The sequence below is a fragment of the Rhynchophorus ferrugineus genome, unplaced genomic scaffold (assembly GCF_030347505.1).
Source record: "Rhynchophorus ferrugineus isolate W39M unplaced genomic scaffold, kcgeb_rfMv2 rfM6, whole genome shotgun sequence".
In the NCBI taxonomy this organism is placed as follows: Eukaryota; Metazoa; Arthropoda; class Insecta; order Coleoptera; family Curculionidae; genus Rhynchophorus; species Rhynchophorus ferrugineus.
Genome location: NW_027472585.1, coordinates 41,178,871 through 41,202,371, shown reverse-complemented (window position 1 = coordinate 41,202,371; position 23,501 = coordinate 41,178,871). Strand labels below are relative to the sequence as shown.

Genomic DNA, 23,501 nt, shown 5'->3' with positions numbered 1-23,501 from the left:
TGGATTACCTCGAATAATTTACGACCGCAATTGTCATTGTTCGATTAATAAACATAACTATTGTCGGTCCTTACCATTAATTTCTCGATATTTCTACATAAAAACACCGAATAAACCGACATAATCACTAACACGTTTGCATTCATGTCAATTACAGGTCTCTACGGAGCCCTCTTCAGGCGAAACAAGGAGGCAGCCTTCTCGAACTACCGTCTATGGGAATCGGTCGGCTTTGTGGTGGCCTACGCCTACTCCACCCATCTCTGCGCTCGCATGAAGCTCTACGTTCAGCTGACCATCCTCCTGTTTGGTTTCCTACTGTATTGCAGCGTCGAAATCCACCACCTGCGCAAGGTCAAGAGACAGAAGGCTAAGGAAAAGAAGGCTGCCGAACTGGCCGCCACCAAGAAAGTGGTAGAAGCCGAACCAGAAACGACAGACGACGAGAAAGACGACATCGATGACGAAATTATCGTTACGCATTTGTAGAATACAAATTTATTAGGTGGGTACACTTTATGCCACTACCATGAATGTCACTGAGCTTGTTTTATTACAATATTAGCTAGTACAATATTATAAAACTACACATTGTAACAATATAAATTCAAATTAAACGAACAGAGTTATAGTGTAGGTACATATGACTTTGACACATTACATAAAAAATAACTAAATGTCTTAATTGTCATCAAAAGAAGAAGATGATGCCAATTCACCGATAGTTAATTTACTGGCCTTTTTATTTTGACTCAAACGCAAAAAATATATTATTAGCAATGAAATTATTATTTTGTCCTAATTTCTTAATAAAACCATAATAGACAATACATTAAAAAAATATTGAAAGAAAAAAATACCATCAGACTTTCATATAGGATGCAATAATAAAGTTTACTATATTCCCCATATATAATTACGATTCATACAATTTGGCAACGCCGCAAACTCAATAATAAATTTTAAATATTTTCATGGTGGTGAAAATCTCATTACAGTGATATTAATTGTAACTGTTTTATATGATTGTGTCCTTTTGATTTATTAGTTTCACATATTAATATTTAATATCGATGATTCGGACAGTTATAAATAGCATGTAAAAATGAAAAATTGAGTTCATTCACGTTCGAAAATTTCCCAACCAAACTGGAGCGCGATAATTGTCAACAACCACGTCAAATATCGGTATTAAGGCGATACCACGATCAGTTTACTGTCACTGTCACCGTCATACAAAATACAATGAATTATCAGTATTTATTTCCGCTGCTATTTATTTTATTAATGAAAACGTTGTTTTTAATATTATGACAAACTGATTCTAATTTTAGACTTTTTTTCAGGCATTCCATATGGACATTAGGAATCAGTTAATCGCTTGATATAAAAGTAAGGTGGTGTGCTTTGTGGGGCCAGTGCGCAAGTCCAGCGGTAGCAAGATCAGCGCAACTAAACAAAAAGCAGTATTTCTTCTTTCTTCGACATAGAATCAAGTTTTTTTCGTTCTGTTGTATATAAAGTCGTAGTTTAAGCGCTAGAGAACATTTAGGTAACGAAAACCGATATCAGAATGTTTCCCGTGTTTCGTCATTGCAACAGTCTGTGATGGTAAAGTAAAATTAACTCTCCCCAAGGAAAACATCCCACTCAAAACCCCCCAGATGAAAGAAACCGTTCGCCTCGATACATCGTCCCATCCAATACTCACCCTTTTCTCCCAGTTCAGTGCCATTTACTTTCCAAAACACAATAGCAAACAACATTGGCGTGAATTTACCAACTTCATTTTTAGTCTTAAGCTCTACATTACGTTTTCCGAGAGAAACCTTAACTGCCCGTTAAAGTCTCGATGCCTGTGGCATTATTTTATCATGCATCCCTCAGTTTTTTTTTCTTTTCTCAGTTAAGTTACTCTTAGAAATCGTCAGTGTAAAAAAATATATTAAAATAATCCCCCCTATAGAGATTGAAGATAAAACAACTGAGGATCTGATGTTTCTCGGTCCGCGCAGACCAATCAGGAACAGATAACGGATCCCTGGTTATTGTTTAGTTATAATTTATAAATATTATATTTTATGATCTTGATTTAATTCACTAAATAAACTTTAAAATGTATTGTACAGTAAAAGGCCTAATATAAGTAGTTGTAGGTTTGTATATTTTAGGATTATACTCTGAAATGATACTGTAATTTTACTCAGTATTCCGTTAGCAATAGTTATACAGTAATAGAGTATTTTAAATTGTTACTAGTGTATTTTATTTTTATGTTCCCACATCTCTGATCTTAAAACATTATCGAACACGTTTCTAAACTATGTCTTTACTTAAATATAACAATATTTTACACTGTGTACTACTGTGTATTTCAAGCATCAAAATTCAAAAAATTATTATATTTCTATTACATAAAAAATCATCTTAACAAAATGGTGAAGGTAAATTTAAACACTAAAAATAACATAAATCACTTAAATAATTGAATTTTTCCTCAACGCCTTACCATAATAAAATTTAGCATAATCTATCTTCACAAATAATTACCATACTATGTACTGCATGAACCAAAATTATCCGTAAAACTAATATAAAACATCTTATAGTTAATAGAATTCTATTGTAATGAGCATATTCATAGAGATAAAGACTGTATCAAATAAATATCGAAAACAATTAAACGATAAAATGGCGCAGGTAAAAAAACATCAACAACTTAACAGATGACGGTTTTTAATAATTCAACTATTTGTTTGTAAAATGTCACAAAAAGCGTCACAAAAATTTTTTCGAGAAGTACGACCAATCCTATCCCTTGACCATCATGAAGCTAGAAATAGAGTCATCAGCTTATATAAATCTTGGTTTAGGCAGATACCCTATATAAGTATGAACATTAACAATAATAACTTTCAAATACCCTTACACATTTTTTAGTGAAACATTTTGATACAGAGTTTACCGAGAAAATGTGCAAAAATAAACTACGAGAAGAATTTACCAAATATGGAAAGATAAAAGATATTCGAGTTATCGACATGTTGATCATAAAAGTTAGACAAAATCACTTAGTTGTAGCAGTTTTTGACTGTGGCTTTTATAGGGTAAAATGGATTTGGAGGAAGCAAAACAGATGTGGATAACAGGAAGGGGTATAGCAAGGTATTTTCGAGATGCCACTGATTCAAAACCAGCAAGTTTTCTTGGCAAATTTATTGAAGGAAAGAATTGATCGCTAAATGATTGAAATAAACAAAAGAAACAAACAAATTCAGTCATGTAGTAATGAATGTCATAAATTTTCAGTATTCACGATATGGTGAAGGTGTTTGGTACTCGATATAGATAAAATTAATCCTAATATCCCAGAAAATATTATGAGAATTACATTTTGATTATATTGAACTGTTTAATAATTTCTGAAATAAAAATCCGAAAGAGTAATCTTTAAGATGTGTAAACACTCAAAATGGGGTAAATATTACAAGAATTCATACTTTACTGATTTTCACAATGTTTTTTTGTCTGTGTTAGAGTCTGCTTTATTGTTTAGAAAATATATTTCCCTGTGTAAGCTAGTGCCTTTCTCCCAATTTCCACATCTAACTAATTTAAAAGATTTTAAAATCTGAGTTTTATCAAAACGATTTTTTGACAATATACGACGACCCTATAACCAATCAAAAATTAAAACTACCAATCTTATATAAAAGATCTCTCTTATATAAAATAAATTGTTATAATTTCATTCACCACTTTATCATATTAACATAAACAATATATCTGAACTAATATTATAAAATTGCGGAAAAAATATATAGATAGTCCTTTTACATTCTGTGTGTATTTGAATGTGTACTAAATTACGCATGGTAGATATTTATAGCAAAACAAGAGATTACTCTGTGATTACCCGCAAATGAAAACCACAACCGTTGATGTCATTCATTGTTCATGATTATTATGTTGTCTACCAAAATTAATATAAAATTAAAAGATCGTTTTATCTAACCAAGAATATAAAATACCGAAAACAGGTATATTGTACTCAAATTATCTGTACTATGGTAATTTCGGTAAAGAACCAGAAATATTATTGTGAATATATTTAAAACATGGAAACCAAAAATAAAAATAAAGTGGCCACCTACTGGTTTATTTTTAAAGTGTATGTTACTTCAACATTTACATGGCTACGACAGTTGACATTGACGTCTGACAACCATTCACTATAAGAGTTTGCAGTTTTACGTCGAAAATATAAAAAATTATTACGTCAACTTGATACCCTTGAACTATTTGAACGTTTTAAATTTTGTGAATGATCTACAACAAAATATCCATAAAAATGTTAGTGTAAAACAAGCAATTGACAATGTGCTGCCAGCCAAGCAGTGACAACTATTTTATATGTTTTGGAAACATTTACTGATTTATTTTCAATACCATTTCTAAAAACAAATAAAAAGATAGCCCAGCCTATAGTAACCCTAGATTTATTTCATTTCTGACAATTTGAGAGGTAATATAAAAAGTAAAATTAAAACTTTTATTAAGATGGATTTTTACTATCACGTATAATTTTATTGTGTTTCACATTTATTTCTATATATTCGAAGTATTTTGGAACAAATCATGCGTGAAAATAATCTGTTTTAGGAACAGACCGTAAAAAATTTACAAACATATTACGCGAAAAGATATAAATTAATCTAAGTTATATTGCATCGCACTAGATCAACGAAATTTAGTCCCAAGAAACGAAACGAAAACATAGAAATATAGAATGGGAACTTAAATGAGTACCCTCTTATATGTGCAAAATTATCTAGGTTTTTTTTATTAATAAGCAAAATAATGTACTAAACCAAATTTAACGAAAATTCCCATTCAGCAAAATTATTAATCTTTTCAAACAACCAATGATTCGTTTATGCGCAAAACTATCTAGGTTTTTTTTATTTATAAGCAAAATAATGTACTAAACCAAGTTTAACGAAAATTCCCATTCAGATATCAGCAAAATTATTAATCTTTTCAAACAACCAATGCACGTCGAATGTACTGCCAAGTGCAATTTGTGTCAAAATGTAAAATTCTTTTTAAACTCGGAGCGATTTTTTTTCTCATTTTCCCCTAGTTAAAAAAAGGCAGAATGCAGGATGTCGGAACATGTAACCGAATCATTTTATAAAATTCGATATGTTTTAATAGAGATCGCCCTGTTGTCAAATGTCTACAAAATTCTTCAAAACATTAGTAATAATTAGAAGTTATAAACAGGCAAACGTAAACTAAAATTCAAAATAGATGTGGCAACATTGCGACGTGCTACTATCATCAACAAACGTATTGCCAGATTCAGTTTATAAAAACGTAAAATCCCTTTTAAACTCGGGGTATTTTCTTTCTCATTTTACTAATTAGCATTATTCTAGTTAAAAAGAGACTGAATGAAGTCTGGTGCGACCGAACATGTAACCGAATCGGTCAATAAAATTTGATTTCCAGTAGTATTGGTACTGGTAATAGCCACCGTTGTCCTAACCTAGAAAATAATGTGGCTAACTGTAGTTTAAGTCCTGCAATAAATTTGCATTAAAGATACTATAATGTTAAAATAAATTATATTTTATAAATTTATTCTTGTTTTATTATTTCAGTTACACTAGTGTTTTGTTGTCAGAATCAAAATAAATGAAATCTTAAATTTGGTACGGCAACATTACATTATAAATTTTTATGACGTGCATTGGAGGTTTTATTGGAAGGAATAGTAGGTGTTGCTTGTTCTGGTGGATGAAAAATATAAATGGGATTTCATGAGGCAAAAATTTCACATGCAAAATTGTATACGTATACGTATTGTACGTATACTATATAGACTGTTCAAAGTTATTTTGTACATACGTCATTTAAATTTGTGACATCGTAACGTCGCAATGTTCCCGCATCAATTCTGAGTTTTAGTTCAGTTTGGCTTTGATATACAACATTCTAATCCAAATAAAATAATTGAACAAAAGTGTTATCACTATAGTACATCTAAAAACTATAGTTAATTATACAGCCACTATAGTTTATAGGTTAGAGTTATAACCTCTTATCACTATTGCTTTCAAGAATCAGATTCTTAATCAGACAGCATTGTGTCTCTTTTTAACTAGAATAAAATGAGAAGGAAAATATCAGAAATTCTGCAACGAATTTACAAATTGCGACAGGCAATACATTAAAAAACTTGATGACGTATGTATAAATATATAAATGTATGCAATATATTTGTTTATATAATAATGTAAAATTAGAAAATAAGTTATCAGTTATCAGATTAGATGTATTTTGAACATTTTATACAAATGTTAACTCCCAGCTCAGATGGAAGGAGCGCATAAAAAAGAAACACGATTAATTCAACATCAAATTCAGGAAAATGTATTGGTGGCTTGGTCGAAACTTCCAGCTATCAACTTTTTATATTATATAGCATTTTTTTATATTTTTTATAGCAGATACTGAGACGTGTGGATCGGTAGAATTCAGCTGTGGGGCGTCGCCAGTTCTTCCAAATACCAAGTAATTCGAAGGTTCCAAAATAAAGTGCTGAAGTGTATTGTGAATGCGCCTTGGTATGTACGAGTTTGTGACCTCCATCGAGACCTAGAAATATGATATGGTAAAGGACACTGTCAGAAGAATTGCCCATTCCCATCAAAGAAGACTCCAGAACCACAACAATACGAAGGCGTCCAGTCTAGATGTGGATAATGTCATCAGACGTCTCAGAAAACAGAAAAAACCTTCTGATCTTGCAAATGTTTGAATACTAAATGATTCAGTGGAAAATATATCAGTTGTAATTATTTGTGAGTAGGTTAAGTCAGATTAAAGTTTATTGTTAGTTGTATTACTAGTTTTAATAAATTAATTAGTAAAAAAAACAAATATAAACTAATATATAAATAAAATATTTTAATACAATTCAATTTTTTAATTTCCCCTGTAATATAAATATATTTTATATTATTCTTTAATTTATTCTGACGTAGTTTAGACGAACAAAACTTAATAAAAATCATATACATGGGAGATCACATTCTATGTCAATATAACCAAATTATGTTCGTCTAAACTACCGCGGGGCGGGCCGGGGATTTATTTACTACCAAGGGAAATTAAAAAATAAAATTTTAATACAATATTTTATTTAAATACCAGTTAACATTTAAGTATAAAACATTTTCAAAATACATCAAAAAACGATATATATTCTGACAACTAATAACTTAAATATAATAAAATAATAAACCAAAATTTTGCAGTTTTGCCCTTTACAATGCATTGTTTTCATCCACCTGAACAGGCAACACGTAATTATAAATTTTCTTATTACATTACCTTTGATCAGTAGGTTATGAACAATTAATTATTTTGAAAAAGGTTACCATTTGCGGACATACTGAATGACAATTTTCGTTAAATTTAATTTTATAATTTTTTTTTGCAAATAAATAAAAAAGTTTACAGGTAGCTTCGCACACAAACTAGTTAAATTAGGCTCCTAGTACCCTTAAATAAGATGAAAACCTCCCTATAGTCTAAAAAAAACAAATATAACCTGTCGGAAAGATGTGAACACAAAATTTCAAATCAAAAAAAATATAAGGATTCTGTAATACTTTGACATACGATCCTCTAGCGATTCGGACGCGCAAAACACGGTTATGGGTTTATCGTTTAAATCCACATTCTATATGGGTTTTGTAATTCCATGCAGTGAAACAATATAAGACAACGACCAGTTATTTTCCGAACTGTCAACAAGCAAATAATGGAGCGTTGTCTGACATTTCCTGGTATGTAGTAGGCCAATGTCAGTCTTTAACAGATAACTGTCAAAATTCTTGCGATTAAATTTATCATTTCCTTTTCTGACCGCCAAATTGTTCGTTTAATATGAGACCCAGCAACGACAAGATGAAACCGGACAAGTTAAAGCTGGTGCACTTCAACAACAACGACCGAGCCCAAGCGCCAGTCCACAAGGAGGTGCCGGGAACGAAATCCGCCGCAGGAACACCGAAAAATTACGATAACCTGCTGTTATTCTACCTGACCAAGTTGAAGCGCCTGTTTTCTTCGCAGGTATCGCAAAACTGTCGAGAGAACAGCGTCGACTCGACATCCAGGACACGTAGTCAACGGGTCTGCCACCGTCCCAGAACCCCGATACCGCCGCCCTCTCTGAACGCGGACGATATCCAGTCCAAGGTCTACAAGGTGGTGTCGGCCGCCATCGAGTACGGTTTCGCCAACAACGTCCTGGAACGGAAGGGCGACTGCTTCGTACTGAAGAATCAGAGTCCTTACGCGTACATCAAACAACCCATGCCTTGTCGCAGGTACTGCGATCGATGCTGTAACATGCACAAGATGATAGGGGGCGTCCCTGACGCCCGGCACGGCTGTGGAAGTCGATTTTCCGACAGGCGCTTTCACCCGAATCTTATTTCGGAAAAACCACTAAGAACCATACACGAGAGACGTATCCATAAACACTGCAAACCTACACAAAACCTACCCGCTCCCATAGGAACAAAAAAGAAACTTAAAGCCAATATACAGCATTGTCCTGAATGTAAAGCTCTAGAAAGAAACAAGTTACACCACTAAATGTCAACTGTCTTCCGCAAGTGTCCTGTTTTACTGTAATAAATGTCCCTGTTGAATATTACCTCTTGTTTATTTTTTATTAAAAGCAACAAAATAAACAGAATATTTGAATAATGCTTTTTTCCATCATTAAATATACTACAGCTACACAAAAATACGTTGTTAATTATCCAATCAAGTTAAATTTGCAGTTGTTATTGCACATAGAAAATCATATCTAATTTGTTCCCAGCCAGACTAACCGCAGTATATTTAAACAAGATAAATAAACACAACAATATGCTAACAGCAAGAATTCCAAGTATTCCAAAATCAAATATTATATACAGTATTTCCAATTAGAAGTCTCGTTATATTGAATTATAGAATTTTATAAGATTTATTGGAGAAATTAAATGGTATTTCAAATAATGACATAAAAATTATTTGATTTTGGGATTTTAAAAATATATCTAACGTATGCCCATGCATGATTCTTATCTAAATTGTCAACAGTTTTATCTCCAAATGAGTCATATTTCGTAAAAAGTTACATCTATATTTAACAACCAACCATTAAATATCGAAATAACTCATATTATATCAATGTAAACGCATTTGTTACTTTTTAATTCAGTTATATTTATAAACTGCAACTATTGTAACGATACAGTGTTATATAAAAATATATTATACGTGTTTAATATCTGCCTGGAAAATATTTACAACCTATATATCGTAATTATATTGTTTTCAATAAATAATAACAACAAAGAAAAAATAAAAATATGTACACTAACGTAATGATATGAACACCGCCAGGACTTGGGTATAAAACATTTCAAATATTACCTTTTACCTAACAGAAATAAACAATAAGCATTTAATTTTATTGTAGTAAATCAATACATTATAAATATCAGTCCAAAAAGCTACAGTTTCATCCATATAACGTTCATGGAATCATAAATGGCTTAAACATCATATTTGAAATTAATAAATCTTACTTATTTAACAAATTGCACTTCACTTATTTTGGATCAAAATGATTAATTTGTTAGATTTTTTATTTATATAATTTTTGGAAGAATAACCCAATCAATGTCAACAAAAATATAACTAAATTCCTGATCATGTTCTGTCTCTCACTGCAGTTACTGCTAAAAAACGATAGATTTAATCTAAGATGATGTCAATTTTACACAATGCATGTGTCACAACCTTGATAATTAAATAGCAACTGACATATAGCTCAGACTATATCTTTTGTTGTGGTTCTGCAATGTGTATTTGTATCTCTAAAAATGTGTTCGGTCAATGAAGCAACAAATAACGTACTGGAAAGTGCAATGGATAGATTGGATATCGATAATAGGCAAAAAGATAGTTTAGACTTACGAAACGACACAGCGGTGCATGATGCTTTAATGCGGAACTTTGATATCAGCAAAAGTAAAGTTGTAAGTTCGTCATTATGAGTAAATTGATTTAAATAACGCCTTATTTAAGTATCTTCGCAGCTATTAATGCCTTGTTTTTTAAACTAATAATGTTTAACAAAATGTTTACCTTATATATTTGTCTACAGATGCAACACAAATGTATAAAGTATGTGTATAGTAATGGATGGCATTCATCTTTAAAGTTGGGAATCCACTCTAAAATAATTTTGTTTGTAACAATCCATGTGTTAATTATTTTCTTTATCATTAATTATACCAATATGGAAATATTAATACAAATTACAATTGACACTTTCAAATTGAACATAAAATAATAAAACTAAAAACGCATTTAACATGTTTGAAATAATTTTATTTATTTTAGCAAAGAAATCGTCAAGAAGCTATACAAGCAGCGACAGTATACTTACGTGAACCCTTTTCTAAAATAGCCGATACAATAAATATAGATCAATCAACAGATGTACGTATAGGACATGTAATCAACATCACAGAAAATATTTTATTAAACACTCAAAAGAATGAGCTGGAAATCCAAAGTAATAAAGGCAGGGATTTCACAAATTACTTTCCCATGATTGACAGAATGCATTGGTTAGCAGAACCATGCCGAGCAGAAAGGACATATTTACCAGAACCAGCCAGATTTGTGATCATATGTATGTGAAAACTAGATTTAGTGTGAAAATTATACCTAATATATTAAAGAGATCGCAAAAAATAGAATTTTTTTAATTTTAGGTCATACAGCTACAGATGAATCATACACACAAGCTGAAAATGTGTTAATGTTACGGTTACTTCAAACTTTTCATATTGAAAGCCAGGGATGGAGTGACATAGCTTACAATTTCTGTGTCGGATGTGATGGAAATGTATATGAAGGTTTGTATTTTAATTTATATGACAAGATAAACTACATTTCATGATTCTAAACACTAGAAAGTTCATTGTGGTAGTATGGCAGAAAATTAAACTAGATGAGTTAACTAGTAGAAAACTTAATTACTATCACATTATGTTGAAACTATATTATTTTGTAGAAATGTCAGAAAATTGTAATTTTTTAAGAGAAAAGTTATTTTTAAGAGGTTTATTAAAAAGGAGTTCAATATAATGTTTTCTGTTATAAGGCTATTATTAAGTTACAAAAACACAGTGTATTGTTTCATGATTATTAAGGATTTTTCCCAAACATTTTAATTCAAATGCTCTGAATTACGATATAGAAAAAAAACGAAGAATGTTAAGAAAAACAGAGAAAACCATAAAGATATCAAAAAATTTTAGTAGGCTATGCAGTTTTTCCATTATTTGAAAAATTTTTAAATTGACAAAACAGAGATTTGGCATAAATGATAATCATCAAAATCTTTGGCTATTATTGTAGATTATTTAAGATATAAACAAAAATTGTAAATGATGTAATCCTTTTACACATTAATAATATTTATATTACTGAATATTTTATTTGAGGCAATATTGCCGGTCAAAAAAGAAAAGATCGGAAATTAACTGAGAAAAAATTCAATTTCGTGACTTTCAAATATGTTTTTTTCAGTTATAAAGTCATTTATACTTACCTTAATGCATCGTCAATAATTCTGTTTTTTGCGATTATTGCTCTAATAGGTTGTTCAGTGTTTTTTTGTCGTTCGATAAAAGATGGCGCTATCAAGTTCGCCAAGTTAAGCTGATAAAGATGGAATATCATTTGACCTGGTCATATTTTTCATAAAAACAAGAAAAGTGAATAAATATGTACCTTCACCCAATTCACCAGATAAAGCGTCCTTCGACTTTTAGCTGCTCGCACATTATTCCTAAAAAATTATCAGGGATACTATTGAAATTCAGGGCAATTATATTGAATAAAAAATTATAGTCGAAACAAAAAGTCAAAAACTTCTTGAATCATTTAAAGGCAAATAAATTGTGTATGGCACTTGTCATTTTATATTGGAATAAAGACATGTAACTTATTTTAATTATTTTAGACATGCTGTTGTTATTTTAAAATGTTTCCGATTTTAGGTAGGGGTTGGTTTATTCAAGGATCTCACACATTAAATTACAACAAATACGCAATGGGTATTGCATTTATTGGCTGTTTCGTCAACAAGCTTCCTCCTCAACAGTCACTGAAAGCATGCAAAGATCTCATTAACCATGGTATTCGAATAGGCGCTATAAGTCCAAATTATCAATTGTTAGCCCACTCTCAATGCAGACCATTCCAAAGCCCTGGTGATAAGCTGGTGGATGAAATCAAAACGTGGAAAAACTTCAATCCAGAAATTAGCGTTCGGAACCCTGCAATTTCGTTTGAAGATTGAGATCTTTCCATTTAGACAACTGTAATTCACATGAACTGTAAATATATTTTACGATCTTTAATTTTATACATATATTTCTGATCCGCGTTGATTAGCAGTGACAAGCTAAAATACGTATATTTTCTCAATAAAGCTTTATTTGCTATACAGATTTTTTTTTTCTAAATCTCCCATTGACATAATGTCACCTTATCAGTTCTAATTCAATTTCAGTCAGAAATCTTTTTTACCGACCACACGGCAATTTGACAATTACAAACAACAGTTGACTTAGGAAACGTCAACGTCGCTCTTTGTTTAGTTTATGGTGGTGATGGTGATACATTAGTCGTTCTCTTTTTAAAAATGGTGTTCGAACGTTTCTTGAGAGCTTTTGTTTAAATTTCATTAGTTTTTGGTGCTGTTACCATGTCAGGAGAGTAAATTAATCAGTGAATTTCTGTGTTCAATCAGTGTGGAATTAATTTTACTTAAAAATCATGACGTCTGAATCATCCTCAAACAATATTGAAACCGAATACTTGGAATTAAGCTTGAAAGATGACTGGCCGGCATTTTTTCAGGTATGTGCTTTCGTTTTATTTAAAATATCACCCAGAAATTAAGTAATTCTTTACTTGAATTCGCCTAACCCGATTTTATTTTGTTAACTGTTTAAAACAGGAAAAACTCGTGGCGTTAAAGACACAGAAACAAGTTATGAATCAGAATCCTTGTAAATGGAAAAAATCACTAGTAAAAAATGTCTTTATTGCATATTTTAATGAGTACTTGTTTTATATCAACATTACCTAGATATCAGTTAACCTATTAAGTTTTATAGTGATATGATAATAGAGAAACTCTTTTAAATATTGGCATGGAATTTCATTAGAATATTCAGATAATATAATTGATAAAATTGTTATGTATGTAAAAATCACACCCGTCTATTATAATAATATATTGTGTAAGTTTCTTCCTAAATGTTATTAATATGTTTAATAATAGACTGTTTAACTCATTTTACTTAATATAATCTCAGGAAATGTTAAATTAACATATTACTCATTGATTTCATAATATTTAAAATATAATATATGCATAACAAAATATAAATGATTACAAGAAATGTACATGAAGTAACATGTCTTTTTTAAATTATTAGAGAATCAGGGCTAAGAGTCTGAAACAAGAAGGACAATGTTCAGAGGCTTTAAAACCTCAGAACAAGATCTTAAATCGATACAGAGATGTCCATCCATATGATCACAGCCGTATTATTTTACAAAGAGGATCAACAGATTATATTAATGCAAATTTGTGCAAAGTTGAAAGAGCTAATAGGTAATGTTCAATTTTTGAATAACCTAGTTAATTTTTTGTTCATGTTTTATTACTTCCATTTTAGGAAATATATACTTACTCAAGGTCCCCTGTCCAATACAGTCAGTCATTTCTGGTTAATGGTATGGGAGCAGCAGAGTAAGGCTGTCCTTATGCTAAATAAATTAATAGAGAAGAAGGCAGAAAAATGTTCTCAATATTGGCCTTCAACCATTGGTTCAAAAATAAACTTTCCTGATGTAGGTCTAACTCTAGAGTATATAAAACAAGAAGATCACTCATATTATTTAACTAGAGTATTGAGGTAAATGGTAAAAAAATATAAATATATTTAATGTGTATAATTGGTTTTATAATTACATAGATTAACTGATATTGAAAGTGGAAAGTCTAGAGAAATTCTACAGTTCCACTATATAACATGGCCTGATTTTGGAGTACCATGCTCCCCAACAAAATTCTTAGATTTTTTAAAGAAAGTGAGGAATGCAGGAGTTCTAAAAGAAGACGTTGGTCCACCTATTGTTCATTGCTCAGCAGGTATAGGAAGATCTGGAACATTTTGCCTTGTGGATTCCTGTTTAATTTTAGTAAGTGTCTTTAGGTGTATAAAATTTAACAGGAGTCATTTAACATTATTTTATATACAGATTGAAAAATATGGCCTAAATTCTGTAAATGTAGAAGAGGTACTATTAGAAATGCGAAAATACAGAACTGGACTTATACAGACTCACGAACAACTAAGATTTTCATATCAAGCCATTATAGAAGGTGCAAATCAATTACTAACATCTAATTCTGATGATGATTCAGAAGCAAAGGTATATATAAAATTAAAATATACTTTATTTTGTTAACAATTTTGAATTTCTATCTAGAATATTTAGTGTGTTTTAAGTAGTTCCCCAATCTCCCTTTCCCCACTATCCTCGTATGTTAATTTATTGTTTCGATGTGTTGTTGTAAGTAACTATTACTGAAATCGGACCTCGTGGTGTCACAAACTAACTGTTTAAGGTTAATCATGTAATTGACGGGGATCTTATAGAAGAAGCTCCCAGCTCAGAGGAAGACGATGAGCCCCCTCCCCTTCCGCCGCCCCGAACAGATAGCCTTAAAGCTGCTCACAACGGTTTGGCCGATAAGCCTTTGCCAACCATACCCCAGAGTGCTTCAGATGATGATTTAACGTATAAAGAAAATGGCGGAAACATCGATGAAGTACGGCTACGCGCAATAGTGTTTTGGTATCGGCTAAAATCGGCATTTATTTTCAGTCACGTATTCCAAGCGGTCCTCTACCTGTTGTGCCAGGTGACGAGGAAGAAGAGGACGACGAAAGTAGTGAGGATTCGTTGGGAGATGACGAAGCCGACGAGGAAGATGAAGCTGTAGAGGAAATACTGATTGGGTCGGACAGTCCCAATTCGGAGTTCAAAGAGAACGCATCAAAAACCAGGTTAGTTTTAATTTACGTCATGAAATTATTCCTAAACCATTAAATATACACTTACAACATTAACTTAAACTCGGTTCGTGCTTGCTAGGCTTTTTGTAAGTTTGATTGATCAATTAATAACATTCATCAAGTTAACTGGTTTAGCAAGTTACGCTTACTCATCATATTAATTCGTTTAAATTACAATGAAATTTTATACATAAAACAATTTCTTTAAGTAATATTATTTGGAGAATAATTATCTATATTTCTAGCTAGGAGAGTGCAACAAGAGTTTCATATTTCCGCCTAAGTAAAAGTTATTGCATACAATCACATCTGAATCTCAGTTACTAATTTGACGGGCATTGGTAATTTTGTTTCTTCTAGTATATTATTGTACGCAACGGGGTACTGATGCTTGACGAGCTTCGTTCATTCTATAATAAGTAATTGTTGCTTAGCTTTGCCATACTTATGTAATATTAGAGAAACGCATATTGTATTGTCCATTGTTGATTCGAAATATCTTTTTTTAAAAATTTATGTTTTCTCTGGATTTAATGATCATATTTTAACTCGGTGTATGTTCGTTTATCCATTTAATCAATGCTCAGTTAGCTTTTAAAGTGGTTAAAGAGACTTATCAAAATATTTAGTTATGATGGGAATTTTTTTTAATCGAGGAATTACATAAATTTAGCTGAGATAAATAAATAAGATAACATGGGCAATTAAAAAGCACTATTGTTACAAGATATTTGAAATATTAGGTGTGGGAAAAAGTAATCCACATTTTTTACATCTTAAAACACATCGTTATCGTTGTCGTCATTCTGTAGGTTTGCTGAAGGTATATAAGCGGGTTAAATCTATTTGAATCATTTAACGAAAATCTGTATTGATTTATCAGATAAGAAGCAACATCAATATCGGTTTCGGCTTCTTCAGAGTTAAGGGCTTATATTCAGGCAACAGTTAAACAAATATAATAATTGACTGAGGAAATTTGAAGAAGATTGAGAAGTTTTTAAATAATAAATCCGTAATAACGGCTATTTATTTTTTGCGGGAGGTACTTCATTTTCAGAATAATAGGCCTGAATTAATTATTCACAGAGCGGTAAAAATTCTCCGATGGGCGACCTCCAAACTCCCTACCCATTTTTTTCCTGACAGATTAGTCACGTGCCTATAGTTATAATAAATCCGCTTTGGATCACATATGATAGTTTAATCAATAAATGGGTCAATTTAATGCCCACTTATTAAATAATTTTCAATCATAGAGGCATAGTTTTGTTTTCTTCGTTTAATCGATATGGGACTTTTAAGTTCAGTTTCTTAATAGACTTCATGGTAATTGGATATTTTTCTAGAGGCAATTTTACTTATTTTCTAAAGATTGAATTTTTCTAAAGATTGTCGCGAGGAAGGTCGTTTTCTCATTTTTTTTTCATTGCCGAACATAAAAAATATATGATAAAAAATGTTAAACTTATTATGAATCCATTCGGTCAAGACAAATTCAGAATTCAAACAGAATTATGGGTTAATTTTTAAGTTTTCACTAGATAGTGCAGTGGTTTTTCCGACATTTCTCTTAAGCTTAAAATAATTACTTCGGTGGCATTGTTTTGAGTTATCGAAGATATTAAAATCAATCGAAGAACTCCATCCTAAAAATGGAATTCAACAATTATTTTGAAGATTGGAAAAGCATTCACTTAAACGCATGATACCAAAAAAGCATTACTTTAAATGGGACGAAATAAGTTTAAATATATTAAAAAGTCTTTAACAGTTTTTCTTCTGGAAGTTGTTTTTTTGGACAAAATATATATTACCTTTAATTCAGTTATATAGATTTACCTTAACAAAATGCACTTTAAAGAATGTAGATAACTATTTCAATCACCTAGTATTGAATCTGTCGTCGTACATAGTCAGTAGTTTTGTTCATATCAGGACGCATGTGCGTTATAATTTCAAGAACTCTGAATTTTGAATGTTCATACGCCTGACATATTCTAATATCACTTTATTGCTAACCAAAACTATAATCGGTTCAATAAAACAGTGAAAACAATGTGCACATCAACTCTGGGTTTTAGGTGATTTTGGCTTTGACTTCATTAGAAAGCATATTTACCTTTTATGTTTAGTTTTTGTTTCATTCAGTACGGTGTTTCCTTGTAAAGTCATTTTGATAACACTGTATTTCACCTTAGTTTGTTTTGTTACTACCTGTATGTCTCTAACGCATTTGCCACATTTACTTTTACTACTCTCACATTTTAACCGATGCTCTCGTTTATTTTGAAAAATAGCACACATACATCTTTCACATCCTACAGTTATCATATATTAATTATATACTCACCTTAATTGTTTTCACTCTCCTCGCCCTGTCTTGGAAATTGTCACCATTTAATCGTAATTTTTTATTCAGAAAGTTTCATTCATGTGAAAAACTAAACTGTTGATTTCCTAATCTCTCTAACATTTCTTCACGATTTACGTTTAATTTCTTGATGGAACTTTCTGAAGAACAATGTATCTGCAATGATTTATTAATAAATGTTTTGACAAATAAATCCTAATCAATTTTGTATTGGTCCCATTCTGAAATATCCATGTTTCATCTAAATACACAAATTGAAAGAATGAATCTGGATGTACCATTAGAACTCTTGGTGGGTTATCCTTACACCATTTAAATCTTATATTACCCAACAGTATATGAAGGGATGTTCTACATCCCTCAAAGAGTTGCATATCTCTAAGCTTTCTATTGATACTTTTCAGACTAACAGTTTCCTCTGAAATAATTTGTATTAAGTTACGTTTATATTGAATGAACTACTAACTATTCTTGTACATTTCATATATTTAATCTCTAATAGAGCTAACATCAAGCTGATGTTAATTCGTCATCTTCGTATGAGGACGGTTTTTTTTCGGTGAATCCAAGATTATTATTAGAATATGTTTCATTTTTTAAGATATTTCAGTGACCGTGTTCATTCACTAATATTCATTGCAATTGCAACACTAAAAATATTTTTAATAAAAATTGCAGGGGTTTTTACTTGGATATAGATAGGTACTTACTATTTAATAGTAAAAACCTTATGTATAACGAATTTTATTGGCAAGAGGTGGTATCCGTTATACCATTAGCAGCGATTTGAAATTTATGAAAACAAGCAAAGTGTTAAAGCATTTGCCGGTTTATAACTTGTAGTCATAATTAATATTTTGCTGCAAGCAATACATTAAACATTTGGATGACGTTAGTTCACTGTTATATTGAATAGACTTATATGTCGATTCAATGATATTGACCGTGTAAGGCAAGGCCTTTGGCATTGTGTTTAAACTATCTCAAAACAACGCTTTCGCTAATATAATTAGTCCAGATAATTGTTACTCAATGAATTTTTGTTTCTAGTGCGGCCGAGCTTCGTCATCGTCGCCGGGTGGAACGTAAACAACAGATGGAGCAACAAGTGCGGGATATGAAGAGGCGGCAACAGGCGAACGAACACTGGCAGCAACTGAAGAGGTCTCTATATTTTCCTTTAGTGATGGGCGGCGCCCTTTTACTGGGAGGCGGTTTTATTGCCTATTTTTACTTTAAGCAATAAATCGGACGAGGATCTTTGGTTTTTTAGCGAAAACGCGCTAATATCTGTATCGTCCACGATTTACATTTCCAACATATAAAAGAAAATTGTACAAACTTAGTTATTTGCACTTTTTTAAGGAGCAGTTTTTTCGGGAAGATGAGTAACAAAAATAATAATAAATTTGATATAAACGTTTTGTTTTTACAAATTCTATCGACACCGTCAGTTTGATGGTCGCGTTTCGCCGACGTTCTTTTTTTATTGTAATATATCTATTTTTTCTTCATAGTTTATTTTTCGGTTAGTATTAGAAAAGATCGTTGGATCGCTGTTCTTGTTGGTTGGTAGCGCGTAAACTAGTTGCATATCGAAAATGTTACGGTAAGGTATCTCGTCTAGGCTATAACAAGAAATTCCGTTGGTATCCAATCAATACTATCTATTTATCGAGCACGTCCATATGGATTTCATTTAGATGCGATTTCGTTATCTCGTTACGTGTTTAAGATTGACTCGATAGAGCTACCGAGAAATAATGACGATTGTAGCACTATATTGGCTTCCAGTGTTCCTTAGACCAAACCTGATATATGCTAATATTTTGATTTGATGTAATGGATTGTAAAAGTATTGTTTTGATATAAAATAAATCACCTTTTTTAAAACAATAAGGAAAGGCGTGTAAAATCATTTCAGTTACAATTTGCATTCAAAATAGGTCATTTCGAGGTATAAGTTGTCAATCGGTTTCATTAAATAGATAATATTGATCACCGTAATGTGAGTTTTGTTTATTTTGTACCAGCTGTAGCCTGATTGCGGTATCGCAGCGGCTGAACAATGTGTTTCAAACATAGTTCCTGGTCATCAGATTCCAACCGTTCATCTTCCTTAACTTATAAGTTGAAAAACAATAGGGATTCTCTACGTCGATCGCATCTTGTAACATATATATTTTGCAAACGCATGTATGTAATAATAATAATCTATAGATAGATATATATAATTAGATGATATAGATATTGATGTGTAATAACACAGATCAAATTGGATTGGTTGCCAAGACTGAAAGCGAAAGATTACTACATAAGCAAAACTATGATAATAATTGATATAGTTCAAAATTCGGTGAGGGCTAGACTTGATGTCGTTTTATAAGAGATGCATTTTTCTATTAGTACACTATGACGGCAAAAAAATCAGATGGCTATTATAGAAAGTCAAGTGTAGTGCCAGACACTTTATATAGTATGCCTACTAGATGCATTTGAAGTATATTGTAAATGTACTTGAGAAATATTTGCCCCAGTAATAAATAAAATTCAGATATTATATAAAGTCTGGTTTGATTTATATTATACAATATTTTTGGCAGCTATGTACATAAATTATACTATCCTGGTAACGATATCACACACGTGTTTTATTACATATCAATCAAGGTACTGATGATTTTTGCTTTGACATTTGGTATATTTTATGTCAGACCCACTCCGACCGACTTTTCACAATTAACAATTGTTTTTATCTGCACTTTGATAGAAATTCATAGAAAAAAATAGCTATTATAAAATAACATAAGCCTAACATTCACAGGATTTTGGACTAACATGTTTTGTGGTAATATTGGAAAGGTAACATGGGAATGAGAAATATATAGAGTGATTCATTAATACTAGCGAATTTTGTCTTATTAAGTACCGTTTGATTGAATTTTTATTGAATTTATCTTATACTAACGATAACAATGACTAAATATTTCTAACAAAAGTTTTTAATATGCTTAGGGTAAATATTCAACAGCAATAACTGCCTGGTAGTTACAATGTTGATCAATATACAAAGTCAATGCTATGATTAAATGTTTCACTTAATTTTTATATTTATGTTCTACACCTGGGAAGGAATCACTCTATATATACATATATATAAAAATCAATGTGTTGGTGTGTACAAGACTTATATGTTAAATGTTTTTTATATCATTAATATTTATTATTTACCTGTGACAGAATCGATCGCCCATCATTCAAGCCATTTGAGAAAAAAAAACGAAAATATACAGGGTGTTTTCGGTTAAAATGTTGAAAACAAAAATTTCATAAAACGAAAAAGTTATTTTTGGAGATTATTGAGAAACGTTTTAAAGTACCACGTTTTTAGTTTAAGCATTCCTTTCAAGTGCCTTTTTTACACGTATATTAAGGCAGAAACTGTATTTATAGGTATTTTAGGTAGTTCTTAGTCGAGAAAAACAGTGGCAATCTTGTTATCATATTTATATATATATATATAAACAAATCTTGAATCATTTTTAGTTACCTTGTTTATTGCGAAAATAAAAAGACTCTCACGGGCTGGTCTCTGGGCATTTTGTTTTCTGAGATTCGTTCAAAGAACGAAGCCCTTCTGGAGATTGGCCCTACAACATATAATCCAACTCTCCGCCTGTAATACAGAAAAATAACATTATCTAAATGTGAATCTAGTATTAAAACACTTTGTGATTACTTACATGAATATACCATTTTAATTTTATGCCCTATATATATATTACGCATTTTTTTAATAGAACATTTATAAAATTTGAAATAAATTATTTTAAAACAATATAGGATCCATTTTAGTATTCGTAGTAGGCGCTTCCCATTTAGTGTGTTGAAGAGATAGGAATAGACAAAAGGAATTTTCCATGCTGGGGATCATTGGTATAAGTGATAAGAGCCTATCATTGGATTTTGTTCAGAGATACATCCACCGGCACAAGTTCCTCTTGTCAATTATATCTCTGATCTGAGGTATTTCTATCTCTTTTCCGCACATCTACCCCCTCTCGTTATACCGGAGTCTTTTCTTGCAGGCCGAAAACCACACACCAAGACTGACATTTGAATTTTTTTTGGAGGCGATTGGATTATGACACTTTCCGATTAGTTGAGGACAAGTTCTACGGTTTGACATTTTAAGAACAACCAATCACAAACACACTGTCTATATCCGATAGGTATGTCCAGCATTTACTGTAATACAACACCCGTCAGTTTTTATTATGTACCTTAATATATCTAGAGTCTTAGAATTCCAGAATATAATATTGTTTATTATCTGTGGCGATAGAAAATACTATCTAATCATAGTCATTGGAAATTTTATAAGTGATCTGTATCTGCGATGTATTTTCTATAGTCAGGAAATGTCCTTTTTTTTAACAGAGCAAGCTTTGATTGCTGACTGGTTTTTGACAAATTCTGTCAAATAATTTCATCTCGAATAGATTACGGTGTAATATTTTACTGTGATACAATTTACTGTACAAGGCCTAAACAGAGTTTTTGGAATTCAGGACTCTATTACAATGTACCCCATCTGTTCCACTACAAAATCTTGCTCACATTGTTACTGATAAGATATCAGTCCCATACTGCTAATAGACAAGTTACTAAACAAAATCAAAACGTAAATTAAGCTAGGCGATGTATAAACGACCGAAGTGGCCAGATTGTAATACCTCACTTACCCAAAATTTGTAAAATAAAGTTGAGTAGAGAGTCTAGTGTTAATCTTTTAGATAATTTTTTGTAAAAATATTTTTACAGCGTGATTATATAATGTTAAAAAACGTTTTTGTTTCCCGATTGCAATGTTAAATGTTGTCACGGTATGTATACATTACCTTGGAAAGATTATAGTAGGCTAATTGTCCTTTTTAAGTATTATTTCATTAGGTAACTTCGTTTAAAACAATAAAAGACCTGCAAGAAACTAGACTAATTTGTATAAGTAGAGAAATCGATATTAGAATATTAGTTTATTACCCGCCCTATATACTGTTCCCGTTCTTTTCCTTATTGTTACTCTATCCTTGAAGAAATATCAATTTGGCGAAATATAGGGTAAGTATTCTCAGAGACTCGTTCTTCAAAGACAAGGTTCATAACATAAAAATGTAATTTGTTGTTGTTGAGTCTTAAGCCTCAGTTTTGAGGTTTTTGTTTGTAACATCTTTTTTTGTGTTATGTTCAAGTGCTGTCTGTCATAGTTGGCTGTTTAGTTTTTCCTGTGGCAGGTAATAGCTCGTTTTTAGGTATTTTCATATGAATAAAGAACATAGACATTGAAGAAGCAATAATTGATTAATTCTGCAGGTTGGGTAATACTTCCAATGTATGTTTCATGGATTCTGAGAAACCCCAAATGCAGTTATTTTCTAATTAAAAAAATTTAATCATTGAGCAATCCATTGTGTGTAGTTTAGTGTACACATTACTAAACAATTAACTTAAATAAAAAAAAATGTTTGAATAAGAAATGATAAAATAAAATGATCACTAATATTTATTATTAGTACCAATCATGTGATATTTTTTCTGGCAATTTCTAACTTAATGTGTTATTAGTACATTTTCCATTAAGCATAAATAGGTTCAGAGCTTTAAAGAATATACTTAATATTTCCTTTTATAACTATAACAATAGATCCATACTTTTATTAATAGCTGGTCGATGATAACACTGCTTCTGTTTTGCGATAAAAATCGTATGAATAAAGTTTTGGTATACGATGTACGGCCCAGAAAAAATTGATTATTTTAAGATTGAAGTGTATAGTGACTAACAAAACTTCTTTATTTTATTGAAAATAGTGGTA

The 23,501-nt window shown here is 31.2% G+C and overlaps 4 protein-coding genes across 18 annotated transcripts in view; all 4 read left to right on the top strand.

Annotated features, from left to right (window-relative positions):
* The window catches only part of LOC143197913 (UNC93-like protein), a 179,608-nt gene extending 177,353 nt beyond the window's left edge, over positions 1 to 2,255 (top strand). For all 14 annotated transcript variants that reach the window (XM_076406727.1, XM_076406718.1, XM_076406726.1 and 11 more), the window contains 2 exons: positions 158 to 505; positions 1,347 to 2,255. In XM_076406727.1, coding sequence (XP_076262842.1) covers positions 158 to 489 — 332 coding nt within the window. In that variant the 3' untranslated portion in view covers positions 490 to 505; positions 1,347 to 2,255. The remainder of the gene's footprint in view (positions 1 to 157; positions 506 to 1,346) is intronic.
* Positions 2,256 to 2,763: 508 nt separating this feature from the next.
* LOC143198632 (NADH dehydrogenase [ubiquinone] 1 alpha subcomplex subunit 6-like) lies at positions 2,764 to 3,538 on the top strand. The gene is made up of 3 exons (XM_076407973.1): positions 2,764 to 2,890; positions 2,941 to 3,056; positions 3,107 to 3,538. Exons 1-3 carry the CDS (start codon positions 2,764 to 2,766, stop codon positions 3,233 to 3,235), a joined length of 372 nt encoding a protein of 123 aa, XP_076264088.1. The 3' UTR covers positions 3,236 to 3,538.
* Positions 3,539 to 9,882: 6,344 nt separating this feature from the next.
* Positions 9,883 to 12,599, top strand: LOC143198298 (peptidoglycan recognition protein 1). The gene is made up of 4 exons (XM_076407429.1): positions 9,883 to 10,115; positions 10,483 to 10,777; positions 10,860 to 11,003; positions 12,153 to 12,599. The coding sequence occupies exons 1-4, from the start codon at positions 9,960 to 9,962 to the stop codon at positions 12,452 to 12,454; spliced, it is 897 nt and encodes a 298-aa protein (XP_076263544.1). The 5' UTR covers positions 9,883 to 9,959; the 3' UTR covers positions 12,455 to 12,599.
* Positions 12,600 to 12,717: 118 nt separating this feature from the next.
* Positions 12,718 to 22,620, top strand: Ptp61F (Protein tyrosine phosphatase 61F). Of its 2 annotated transcripts, XM_076407428.1 has the most exons (9): positions 12,742 to 13,017; positions 13,602 to 13,780; positions 13,845 to 14,084; positions 14,145 to 14,370; positions 14,431 to 14,604; positions 14,801 to 15,004; positions 15,061 to 15,242; positions 18,676 to 18,789; positions 21,714 to 22,620. In XM_076407428.1, exons 1-9 carry the CDS (start codon positions 12,934 to 12,936, stop codon positions 21,736 to 21,738), a joined length of 1,428 nt encoding a protein of 475 aa, XP_076263543.1. In that variant the 5' UTR covers positions 12,742 to 12,933; the 3' UTR covers positions 21,739 to 22,620. The 2 variants fall into 2 exon arrangements, with proteins under 2 accessions (XP_076263542.1, XP_076263543.1); XM_076407427.1 differs by lacking the exon at positions 21,714 to 22,620 and having other exon boundaries at positions 12,718 to 13,017; positions 18,676 to 21,463.
* Positions 22,621 to 23,501: the final 881 nt, after the last annotated feature.